We start from the raw sequence: 13,070 nt of genomic DNA on the forward strand, positions 1-13,070 counted from the left end.
GTCAGAACAAGCAATAAGATTTTAAGACTTTATTCAAACATTTATGGGTTATTATCACCATGAAATCAATTCCTTCTCAGGAGCTACTACCGATTCAGAGTTTCATTCAAACCAGTGTGACCTTATTGCTGCTCTAAATTATTAGCCTAAATCCCAAGAAGAAGAAAAATGAAATTACCTTTTTATATCCTTTCTTAAGTTGTCAGAGTGGCTAGCTGGATCTGGACAAGAACTACAGCTCTTTCCTTCTGCAACATCCACACAATTTCAATATTTATGCACTGACCAACTTGAGAAATGGGATATTTTCAAAAAGAAAAAAATCAGTAAACTGAATGAGTGGATTTGACATGTTTCAGTCCTTCTCTCCTTCACCTGCTTCACCGTCATTCTCTGACTCAGACTTTGCTTCCTCGGCAAGAGAGTTGCCTCCAAGTCCTGACATCGGGACGAGTTTCCCTTCTGCATCCACTTCCATCGGCTGGATGATACTATCTCTGCAAAGACACAGGAGATATAAAAGGCGTGGAATCATCAGCAGTAAAACTGCCCTCATTCTAGTGATCAGTATTTAGAGGTTTGTGCAAATATTTTTATTGCCAGTGGTGTTTGATGGTGTAACCCTAATCATGAAGCCGCCCCTCAGCAAACAAACTTAACAACAGAGCATTAAAACACAGGATTGGTAAATTTAATATAAATGCAATGAAGAATAGAGTCTTTAAGTTGTTGTAATACTTTGATAACTGAAATTTAACAGCCTTTTCTTACGCAATATTTTTTTAAGCAACAGTTAATTTTATTATATCCGCTCTGCTTCTTTCAAAATGAAAGACAGCTTTCTTTCTAGTTTTACTGTGCAGGGAGTCAATATCAGTTCATTTTCAGGTCACACTTGGAGCTCCTCTCTTTAATGGCTTCCTCAGGGAATGTATTTATTAGGACAATTTTAGTCTTTTAAGACTCTCCTGTTTCTTCAGTAGCATTAGATGGATGTTAATACAGCCTGTCTGTAAGTGTTTTACTAACCTGGACAGCTTGTTGAAGAGCATGATGAGCCTCTTGGCCTCCTCCTCCTTCTCCTCCTCCGTCATGCCCTCCATAGGATCTGGCTGCTCTGCCTCCACCCGCCCCGTCACCGGGTTGATGCGGTCTTTGACCTGCCGGTACTCCTCGGTGTCTGAGTCGGAGTCGCTGGAGTACTGGGCGTCAGAGCTGGAGGTCCGGGGCCCCTGACCACCCAGCAGACCTCTGGTGGCCAAGAGGCCCGCTGCATTACCGTAACCTGTGTACTTGACAAAACGGCTCACTGGAAAGAACAAGTGGAGGTGGAAGAGGATGATGGGAGGAAAGAAAGTAATGTACACACTGAGAAAAAAATAGTTTGATATTGGTGTGAAATACACAAAATAAGAAGTGATAGATAGATAGATAGATAGATAGATAGATAGATAGATAGATAGATAGATAGATAGATAGATAGATAGATAGATAGATAGATAGATAGATAGATAGATAGATAGATAGATAGATAGATAGATAGATAGATAGATAGATAGATAGATAGATAGATCCCCCTGGCGATGTTTGAGGTATTCAGTGGTTCACACATTACATTTATTATTATTTACAATAAAGGTGCAAAATTGTATTCACAACAGAGGTGCAAAACTATTTAAAGACAGTATATAGATAATTTAGGGGAAGACAACAATTTCAGAATTTTTTTTTGTCAATTCAATTTATAAAACTAATTTTAACACACAATGTTGTTTCTATATGACCACATTGTAATGAACTCTTTCTCTATTCATCCAGAGGAGTGACAGGCTTTAGGCTTACCATTTTCTTTGCACAGGACAAAGATTAGATCAGCAGCACAGTGTTTGAGGTCTGTGTCCAGATGAGTCATGAGACGAATCAGACGACTCTTCACTGTGGAGCCTTCCTCGGGTCTATGTGATACATCTCTCAGAGGAGGCAGAATCTAATGATGAGGAGAAGTGACCATTTCAGATGAGCAGAAGCATTATGACCACTCAGAGATGCTGTAAATGTTAAATGAATAGTCAGTTCTTGTAGCCAATGTACTGAATGCAGGAGAAATGGACAAATGTAAAGAGGTGAGGTTTATAGGATGCCTCTGGTCAGCAATAATGAGCGCCCATCAACAGTGCATCTGCTGCAGTGTGTCGAGGGAAGTGTTGGAACAAGTCTGATCTGTTATGGCTCCAACTCATAACTTACAGGATTTAAAGGTTCTACTGCTAACATCTTTGTGCCTGATATTATAAGGGCACCTTGAGAAAGTCTATGCTTTAGCAGGTCAGATCTGTTCTGGTGGCTCTCAGTATATGAGGGATTAAGGGTGATCATAATACTGTAAAAAGCAAACTGCGACAGTTTTCTCAAAGGTATCATTTCTGAGGAATATTACATGTTTCCTGGTGTAGTGGCGTGTTTCTCTGTGGGCCCTGCAGCTCTCTGTCAGCAGATTGAGGATCGGTGTCAGCTTCTCTTTGATCTTATCCCCCTGAAAAGCACACAAACAAAGAAACCCTTTTCTGGTTAATTCAGTATTAGCAGACAGATGGTCTCTCTTTCAGACTCAAATATGTAAACTTCTTCTTTGGAAGAAACTCTTCAAAAACCACACGTGGATTTGAAAGGTTTGCTCGGAGCATAACCCTCAGCCTTTTCAAGTCGCTTCCTCCCTCACCGACTCCAGGCGCCTCTCCATGAACATCAGCAACATGTGCACACAGTCCATGTTGACCCCCTGACACTGCTTTGAGTCCGGCTCCAGAGGCACCATCAGCAGCACGTCGAGACACTGGAGAGGCAGCGCTGACAGCAGGTTGACTGTGTGACTGTGGGATTGAGAGAAGAGAGCAGGGTGGACATAGTATTTGGTTTGCTTTGGCAGGATGATTATGTACTCGTAAATACCAAAGTACAATCAATAATATACAGTTCTTTTGCGTGAGAATATGTAATGAGACTTCCCGACAGCAAATGGCCTCATCAATAAAGCCAGAGACCTCCAGTGACACTACCGTTCTCCCTCCACTATAGTGACTGGCTCAATGTTTTACATTAACACACAACTTTTTAAATTGGATTATTACTATTATCTTCTGCTCATTCAGAGTTGTTTAAACCATATACTATGTAAATTTGCACATTCTCAGGCAAATAGTTTGCACATTTCTGTGCACTGTAAATGTTTCTATTACTTTCATTACTTAGAATTTCTTAGATTAGCTACACCTGCGGTTTATTTGATTTATAACAGTTATTTATTATTTGACTTGCAACACTTGCTTAAAAAAAACTACTTTTATCCTTCTCTAAAATGTTCAACTTGTCAGTGTTTACTGTTACTGTGTACCAAAATACCACATCAAATTTCTCCTACGTGAATACCTATTTGACAATAATTCTAAAACTAAATAAGAACAATAATCGAAACATTATCTATGACTATAATTACTTGATAACTGAAATCAGCTAAGCGTTGCTGCAGCAAATTATATTACAAACAAATGACTTCAGAGCCAAATTATACACTTGGATTTCAGAAGCTTGGATACAAGTAAAGCAAATTTCCTGAAATGTCAACATTAATTATTACTTGTTTTAAAACACATTTGTCAGAAGCTTTGTACATACTGTTAATACATAATTAAATAGTCCGTAATATATATTTTATAGCATGGCGTAATAAGATTATAAAAAGAAATGAACACTGATGACGTTGAAAGCATTGTTATTAATGATGACTGTCTCCACAACTGTCCAACTTCACATCATGCTCACCCCTGCAGCTCATCAGTGTCGTCCGCCAGCGTACATTTCCTCATCAGGCAGAGTCGCAGAATTGCCACCAGGTGTCGGTACAGAGCTGCATCGTCCTAATGGCAGAGAATGTTAGTTCCCTCTTAATCTGGGATGATAACATACAAGACACAGCTGGGACACAACAGACAAAGATAGGGTAGGTTTTCATTTATTCTGTTCTTTAGTTAATGGAAATTTTAAGTATATCCTCAAAGAATAGATGTCAGCTTTATTTCAGCACTCCTGTTATAAGTTTGTAAAATGTGAGCTTCTCATCCTGTATGCAGACTCATCCTTCTTGTCTTCTCTATGACACCTGAAGGCTGACAGCTTTATTACATCCTCATTTTCACTGACCTCACTTGGCTCCTGCCTGTGGGTGCTGTGGGTGATATTGAAGAGGATTTTGAGGATCTCAGTGACACGTTGAGAGGCTTCCAGAGAGATGGGTGGTGTCGCAGGGTCCAGTACACACTCATACTGGTCCTTCCACTGCACCTCCAGGCAGCTCTCCAAGGCCGCTGTGAGGATCGACACTCCTCCCTCCTGAAAAGAGGAACACACTGAGGGTGAGGACAGGAGGAAACCAGTTCAGAACAGGAATCTTTTCATACCTGTATCAGAATAAACTGAAGGTGATGCCATGAACAAAATGGTCATTATCAAAACACTTCCTGCACGACATATTTCACAGTGACTTTGGTGTATGTGAGGTAATGCTACCTGCTGAAGCTGAGTGCTGAGCTCTGGACGTAGCGCAGTGATGAGGAACATGAGGCGTAATTCATAGAACTGAACACTGGAGGGAGACGAGCAGTTCACACTGGAGGACAGACACTCTATGAGACCACACAGGAGCCTGACAGAAAAAACAGTGAGACGTTAACTGTCTGGAAATATGCTGATTTGCACGATAGCCAAGTTAAGGTTATGACACCAGACAATGGCACTGCTCCTGAGATCAGCCATACACAGACTGAGTCTAGTCTCAGTTTGCACTATCAATTTTCCTCTCAAATTTTAATTGCATTTGTTGTAACATCCTCCAACAGAACAGGGATGAACTTGCTGCTTTGTGGCAGAGTTTGATATATGTGTATATATTTGGTAGGATCATCAAATAGTTCATGGAGCGTGTTTCTGCTTGTTTTTTTTTTGTTTTTTTTAAAGTTTTTTTTTTACAATAAATTCCTTCCTTTGTGACTGTTAAATGCTGCTGCACAATACTGAGACTAACAAGGAGCTTTATATTAATGGAAATTTGTGACATTGTGTGTGTGCCTTGTGAGGAAGCCCACCTGAGGCCACTGAACCTCTCCTGCGCCCAGGTGCTGTTATACACCACGTTACACAACACCTTCATGGCCTCTTTTCTCTGGGCCTCCTCCCCTGACTCCCCTTCCTCCTCCTCCTCTTCCTCCACATCCATCTTGCTCTCCCTCCGGTCCCTCCTCCCTCTCTCCAGCACCTTGTGATGGATGCCACCCCTGTGCATTTCGTTGATGCTGGTCCTGTGGCTCCCGAACCAGCTGATGCTGTCCATGTCCCCGCTGTTGGCGATGCTGATGTCGCTCTTGGCATCTTCATCAAAGGCAGAGCCTTCCTCGTTTTGGTCGTTGGTGTCAGCTTCGCCTTCGTCATCATCAGTGCGACTCTGTAGCACTTTGGCCTCAGCAAGAGAAGCCATGATGTTGTCATAGAAATCAGAGTCGGGGTCGTTGGCTTCGTCACTGACGTCACTCGTGGTCAGGCCGGCTAGTTTGGCCAGAGTCAGGAGAGCGCTGTCAGTCACCAAAGGGCCCAGGACCTTCTTGTCCCTGGACAGAATCCTCAGGGTGCGTAGAGATACTCTCAACAGACGACATTTGACTCCTGTTCTTATGAACCTCAGGAGGACAACAGCTAAATTCTGGAGACAGGAACAGAAAAACATTTACATTTACAAAATACTCAAAGGAGCTTCTGACAAAACACCTTCACAAGCAGACAGTGAAGGTACCTGTCTGAGGATTAGGCCTCGATCCTCCAGGTCGTACTCATCGAAGTCGGAGTCAGAATCAGCGTAGTCCCTCACTTTATTTTTCCTGAACTGGTACAGCAGTGAAAAGAATCAAATCAGAATTTTCACACTTCTTAAAACTATTTATGGATTAGTTCAGGGGTGTTTTGATGTACAACAAAAAAGTATATTTCAATAAAATGTCAAAATTGTGGCAGTACTGTACCTCCTCTAGTTTTCTTTGCTTTCAGTGGTGCACAGTCCATTTTGAATGAGGAAAGTAACAAAAGAGAGAAAAAATAATGTCATTAGAAGTCCTGATAAGTGTTGGAGCCATTTATAAAGGCGCAGAACAATTCACTGTTGCCCCAAGCCAAGATAACGGCCCCTTTGCGACTGATGACATCATGTTTCTGAGTCACCTTTAATCGTGTCTTGAGTGGCTGGTTTAAAGGTGACCAGTCTGTATCAGTAAATGTGAACAAAAGATATTTAGCAATACACAGCAATGTAAGAAGGAACTGGACACGATTAGAATTTTAAAAACAGGAAAAAATTCTAATTGCACAAAATTTCCACAGAAATAAGGGAGCAAATTAAAAGTAAAACTAAAGTCAAACGCAATGAAACAGACCAGGAGCTATTTTCAGTGATAAACTGCTTTGCATATTCCTTCTTTTATACCAAAAACTCTTAAAACTCCCAAAGTTAGGACTGACACTCCCCTTGTTTCTCCTGACAGTTAAGAGTACAAGTGTTATTCAATCACTCTGCCTGGACTCAATCTGTCGGCGCATGCAGGCAGAGAGGATCAGGGACAACTGATACAGCAGAATTACTAATCACAGACAGACTGTGGGGTGGAGCTGGGGAGGGGTGGATGAGATGGAGGTGTGCTAGTACGGTAATGTTTTAAGGAATACTGGTGGGAGGGGGATGTGACAGAAAACTTTCTCTCAGTTGACGGGTGCAGCAGCAACTTACTTTCTTTTTTTCCCTCTCCTCTGCATCGAAGAAGAAGCACTGTGCGTACTGCAGGGACACAAACGATGACAAAAGAAATGTCATAAGCAGCCTGTAGAGCATCGCATATGAGGATGTGTGAGCTTCTGTGTGGCATTACCTCTTTGTTGAACTCCTGCAGCTGCGTTTGAACACCGTTCTCATCCCCCTGCTTGATGCACTGGATAATCCCCTCCACGTCCACGTTCATGCTTCCTGCACACACACACACACACACACACACACACACACAGATCATTCAAGCCATAACAAAATTACAGTTACACAACAATAATGAGGGTGCTGGTGACAGAGTTTATGCATGATCAAACACAAAGCAACAAAAAATACTGCATGTACGGTAAATATTTGGTCTGTTGTAGATACACAATGTGGGAATAAAAGCCAAAAAACGTGATATTTAAGGGTAGAATTGATGGGCTTTCAGTGAGGTACTACCACTTCATCTCTGTGACTACTACATCAAATTGATCACTGATAAATTCCTTCCAGATGCTGAAACTGATTCTGAATGTTTTACATGACCGTTCACACTGACATGGCAGATATGCACACATAAAAAAAGAATGCAGACAGATTATAGATGACCATATGTTGGTCTAAACTTACCTTGTGTAGCTCACTTTATCAGCCAGGTGATGTACTCTATGTAAGCAGAATCCCTGATAGAGATGTCACTGCTCCAACTTTGCGTCAGCTCACTGCCAAGTGTTTCTTAGTCTACGTATGTGCAGTGTGCTGTATTCTCTCTTTGAATTTGCTCAATTCAATTGCTTTCCAGTCACCCTCATGCACTCTGCCTACCTCTCTCTCTTTCTGTCGCTCTCTCTCTCTCTCTCTTTAATCCAAGAGAGATGCAGGAGCCATGGAGTGTTTATGGTTATAATCCACTAATGGAATCTAAGCTTATATCTCTCAGTACTGACCCTCTAACCTTTTACAGGTTTTTCAGACTTGCACTGCACTGCTTTCTCTCTCTGTCCAGCTTTAACACTCTTCTATTGACATCTGTTAATAGCTTGGGAAACTCTAAAATAACCATGAAGACTTTGTTTTTTGACACGCTTCTTTAGTTGTTGCATAACATCGCAGGAGCAACTGATGGATAAGCTGTCCTTGAAGAGTACTGCAGAGAAATGCATCTGCAGAGCCACTTAAGATAACTGTTGCATTTTTTAGTTGGTTATGTAGAATCGGAAACATTTGCATTCTTGGTTTTAGCAAAATCAGAAATCACTCAATCCCACAAGAGGATGTACTGATTACATGTGATGCTATTACATGTTCACATTTTATTGCAATGTGGTTTGTGTCTACTCCCACAAGATGGCACTGTTTTCATGTTTGAGTCAGCCCACTCAGATGATCGTATTTATCTCATGCATACTATGTGCACAGCTGTGCATTATAAATGGTTTCTATTGAAGGTAAACATTATATCCTAGCCATACGCTACAGATGGTGCTACTCTACACCAAAATACCTGTGACAGAAATCAGTCTGCACTGAGGATGACGGCAAACACACTGCTCAAGTTCTGCTTTTGCTCAAGTAAATATACCGTTTTGTTTTCAGCTTAACTACTTTCCGCTCTCATACTCATTGTGCTAACAAGCTTTAAAAGAAGTTCACACACTTTCTTGAGAGCCTTGACACATGAAATCAGTGAGAAGATGATATGTGAGTGAATGACAGGCTTTCCTGGCAGGATGCTCACTCTTGTGCCCAGTGGGTAAAGGAAACAGGTCCGGGAGGCTGAAGTGGACTGCTAGGCTTACAACAACAGGATGTATACTACGTCACTGGTAGCGGGAGAAAAGTCCTCACAAAGCGTTCTCCTGGAAGTAAGTCCATATTCCTTCAAGATGAATTAAATGCAGGATATCAACAAGTCAGAGCTACAAGAGACGGATGACCCTCAGTGAACTTCCAGACTAGTGGAAAAAAACAATGGTCCTTGATGCAATCCAGGACTTTACACTTTAATCATACAAAGACTAGTATCACAAGTATCTGTCATAACACCTGCAACACAATATACTGCATGTAGTCCAAATACAGCTGACCTCTACAAATAGAGACCTTGAAGGGTCAACTGACTAAAGTAAGAATTTCTTTTGAGAAACATGGATCTTGTGCTTTGAGATTGTGTGTATGATGTTAATTTTCCCCACAAAATTAATCTCAAATATAGTTTGGCTATTTTATATATCTGTAAGTCATGAATTCCATTAAAGTATAACCTGTTGTGTTGCATGTAGATCTTGAGATCTTTTTCATATGTGAATTTATTGTCTTCTTTTAAATTTTTTCTTTTCTTTCAAGCAAAAATAATAATAAGCAGCACTCTTAGCAATTTAACATGCATTCGCTATATCCTTTATCCCAATCAACTTAAAAATGTCATTTATTTATGATTAATTCACTTGGATGTTTGAGTACCACTGTGTACAATGATATATATAGACTTTGATGCTCTAGGCTGTTTGGATTCATTTGTTGAATGAGGAACATTTATTTTTAGTTTAAAACAAATTATAGCACCGCTTGGCGACATCAGAATGGTTTGAAAGTTGATTTGAAACCTGGGAACTTGCACATATTTGGAAATATATTTTTCAGTGTATTTATAAACCTGAAATAAATGCCTTTTTTACAGAAGTTGTGTACAGCTATGAGGGCATTTTGAAGGACAACTGATATATATTACTGGCAACAATTCTCAGCTATATTTTATAATAAAGTACCTGGGTTTACTATATGATCAATTGTGATCTGTTTATACCCCCGTCCCCAGTTACAGGTGGTCCTGAAGGAGTTACAGTTTTTTGTTTTGTTTGTTTGTTTGTGTTTTATAGTTGAATACATTTAAAAGAGAAATACTGGTAGCATATTGACAGGAAAGTTCAAAAAAAGAAGAAGGGAAAAAGAAAGAATAATAATAACTTTACAAACATAATTTAATGAATACAAAATAAAGGGTGAAGTAAGTCAACTCAAGGTAAGATTCAAGGTAAAAAGAGCTAAAAAGTAACAATTCTTTCATTCCATGATGGAATACTTTTTGAAGTACCCTCATAAAATGTAAGAAATAATATATTTTAAAGCATTTTAATGTCTTACATGTCTGAAAAAGATGTTTACCAAATGACAAGTGTGGCATTTATGCATACCCTACATATTAGGTCTAAACTGTCCTGCAGGGAATAAAAACAGATCATGCTATTGTCTATAAGGGATAAAAAGAAATTCTTTCAAATATCTTAAATTTCCATCCATCCAGTATTACACCACTTAATCCTCGTTTGGGTGACGAGGGGGCTAGAGCCTATCTCAGCTGACTTAGGGCAAAAGCAGGGGACATTCACACCTGCGGACGATTTAGAATCACCTCATACAATACTGGTCAAAACTAAAAATCATATTATGTTAATAATAAACATATAGTAATATTGGAAGTAACCCAGCACCAGTAATGATCTGTCTACACTCCAGCACAGGATCAACACATAGAACAGTTACAGACTCTTTCCACCTCTATTGTAGAATGCCTACGAAATGTTGCCTACTCATGTCTTACGGAAAGTAAGTGATCAATTTGCGCAAATCTTGGCAACTGCAGGTGTGCAGGAACTGGTCTATCAAGATGGTGTGATTACTCTGCAGCCGTCACGTTCCGCTTAATAAATATTTGGCATAATCCTGCTTAATAATGTGAGAAATTATAATCATTTCAGTGCTGATGCTCCAGAGTGCACGCGCGCAGGAGTGACTCAGTGACAAAGCAAACCGGTCAGATGGTAGTCACAGGAAAAGTACACAATAGACTGAAGGAGGGAAGTTGGGAACGAGAGAGAAAGAGCCAGGCAGGGAAAAAGAGAGGCTAGAAAACATGAAATGTGACACTGCCTCCCCATGGATTTACTGTATTATTAAAAGATTAAGAAACGGAGGATGCTTTCCTAGAGTGCTGTTATTATGTGGCTGAAACTGAAACTGGAAAGTTTATAAAGTAATTTCTTGTGTCTGTGAGCATTTGAAAGTGGGCTAATAAAGCTATGATCAATCCTGGAAGCTGTAATTTTATCAAACTATATCTAAAACTGAATTTATCATATGGAGGGAAGCTGCAAGATCAAGGAGTTGTTTTGGAAAAACTGTATGGGGATGTGAGTGAAGGATACTTCAGGAATAAACACGGTGACGGCACAAGTGACTCAAGGGAAAAAGGCACAGGAAAAATGGGGCGATAAAGAAAAGCCTGGAGGAGAATTGGGGTTATTTTGGGCTCAGCGGGCTTCCTGCAGGTGATGGAAATGAAAGAATGATTTCTGGAACAATTGCTCAGCAGCAAGTGAAGTGAGGGAGGAGAAGGATGGAGGAGGATGTGAATGAGGAGGGGGGGCCGGTGCTGCAAAGTGAGCATAAGAATCGATGTAAACATCAGAGGCAGAATGTAAACATCAGAGGCAGAAGGTACAAGGTCACTTAAAGTTTACGTTTTGTTTGTATGCTGTTGTTTAAAGATGGTTTATGTTGGCTCTTGTAAATAGAGCATAAAACTGCCACCATGACTGATAAATTACAAGTGTGTGAGCAAGTCACACAGCATCATGACAACATTACAGACACACCCCCTCACCCTGCCATCACACTATAAAGGACCTGAGGTAGAGACAGATGACAGACTTGGGCATCAGTAAGAGACCACGAATGGTTAACTCAACAAGACACTGCAGGTTTTTACATTTCCTTGGCGGTAAGTGTCACCCCAGATTCCTTTTTATATGAATTTGAGTATTTTTTTTTATAAAAATAACTGCTAATCGTAATTGATTTTTCTTGTCACCAAACTTTGTGCCCCTGTGTTTTAATACGTCAGGTTAGAAGGGTGTATTTTTTCCATAATGTCACACTTTCTTTTCTTTAACTACAGGCCAGTGCGGTATGGAGATAGCTGTTCTGCTGCTGCTGACTCTGTCTTTGACTGCTGCCTCCCCACTGAGACCAACTCAAAGGTCAGTGAAAAACTTCAGTAAATACACAGCTCATGATGGGAAAGAAACACTGAAAGTAGCCGTTATGATAAATCACCCACTGCATGCTGGAATCAAACCATTTTTGCCTGAATTGTGAGAAAATCTGTGAAAACTTCACATCAGTTTATCTATATGCTACATTTGTCCAAGTCCTCTGCATCTGAATCAATACCGTTTTCCGTTGGACCCACAGGTCAGACGCAGACATTGTCTCACAAGGAGCAACTGTCCAGTCTGTCGGGGTGGAAAGATCAGAAGTCTTGGACGAACACCGTGCTCCATTACTGAAGATCATCCCATTTCGTTCAGAAGACAAACATCTTGACCTGGATGCTCTAAAACACAGGTAAAAAGAAATTCAAAACATATTACAAGTGGCAGTAAAGTCTCTGTAGTAGGTTACTAATACAGAGTAAATATTGCCAGTGAAAGTCTACTTCAAATGTTTATTTTATTTCTGCTTACCATGCCTGCCAGCAAAACCTAAATTGTGTGTTTCGACTTATTTGAAAACTGGAAATTATTGCTCTGAGTGCCAAGTTTGACTTTTATCCCCCTTTTCCCTCTCCTCTTCATTACTGACAGCATGGCAGCGAAATTACGCCCACGACGTGCACCTCATCGTGGATGCCAGTTCGGGACGTGCCAGGTTCACAACCTAGCCAACACTTTATACCACATCGGCAAAGCAAGTGGAAAAGAGGAGTCAAAGAAGGCCAAAGACCCGCAGGGATATGGCAGATAGGGCCAAAAGGGACTGATGGCACTTAAGGACTAAGATGGTGGAGAGTTCTCTCCAAAATCTCCATCTATTTATAACCAAATATCTCTATATATGCTCTGACTGACTGGTACTTTTAGATTTATGCTCATTAAGCACATAGAATGTGGATGTTTGAATGCTGTGTAAAATCCTTAGCTATCTTACTTCTAAGTTTTAAATTCTTCAATATTTAAATGCATTTTACAATAAATATTTAATATAAACAAATGTGTGGAGGTATAGTCTGTGGATACTTGGATTAACCGGTTCAGGAAAAAAGAATAATGGACTCCAACAGGTTGATTTCCACGTTGAAGGACACATTCAGCACATCATTAGTCTTTAAAAAGCTGAGATGACCTACCCACGCTCAGTGGTTTTTTTTTGGGGCGTGGTTGGTGCTTTT

At 40.4% G+C, this 13,070-nt stretch overlaps 1 protein-coding gene across 2 annotated transcripts; it reads right to left on the reverse strand.

Moving 5' to 3' along the window:
- Window positions 1–14: 14 nt before the first annotated feature.
- On the reverse strand, window positions 15–12,212 carry si:dkey-94f20.4 (synembryn-A). Of its 2 annotated transcripts, none has more exons than XM_023293764.3 (14): window positions 12,074–12,212; window positions 6,963–7,057; window positions 6,824–6,871; window positions 6,066–6,083; window positions 5,840–5,929; window positions 5,139–5,749; window positions 4,564–4,699; window positions 4,198–4,386; window positions 3,820–3,914; window positions 2,720–2,870; window positions 2,438–2,533; window positions 1,843–1,987; window positions 1,030–1,309; window positions 15–497 (listed from the first exon to the last, which is right to left on the reverse strand). In XM_023293764.3, the coding sequence occupies exons 2-14, from the start codon at window positions 7,050–7,052 to the stop codon at window positions 356–358; spliced, it is 2,091 nt and encodes a 696-aa protein (XP_023149532.2). In that variant the 5' UTR covers window positions 7,053–7,057; window positions 12,074–12,212; the 3' UTR covers window positions 15–355. The 2 variants fall into 2 exon arrangements, with proteins under 2 accessions (XP_023149532.2, XP_035796655.2); XM_035940762.2 differs by lacking the exon at window positions 12,074–12,212 and adding an exon at window positions 7,472–11,347.
- Between the last annotated feature and the right edge of the window lie 858 nt (window positions 12,213–13,070).

This window comes from Amphiprion ocellaris, chromosome 18 (genome assembly GCF_022539595.1).
Source record: "Amphiprion ocellaris isolate individual 3 ecotype Okinawa chromosome 18, ASM2253959v1, whole genome shotgun sequence".
Classification (NCBI taxonomy): domain Eukaryota; kingdom Metazoa; phylum Chordata; class Actinopteri; family Pomacentridae; genus Amphiprion; species Amphiprion ocellaris.

Coding starts and splice junctions, on each gene's coding strand:
- si:dkey-94f20.4 (XM_023293764.3), bottom strand. CDS start 7,052: ATGAACGTGGACGTGGAGGGGATTATCCAGTGCATCAAGCAGGGGGAT. Junction 2,871..3,819: donor GACACTGATGAGCTGCAGGG/GTGAGCATGATG, acceptor TCAATCCCACAG/TCACACAGTCAACCTGCTGT. Junction 498..1,029: donor CTCTTCAACAAGCTGTCCAG/GTTAGTAAAACA, acceptor GTGTCTTTGCAG/AGATAGTATCATCCAGCCGA.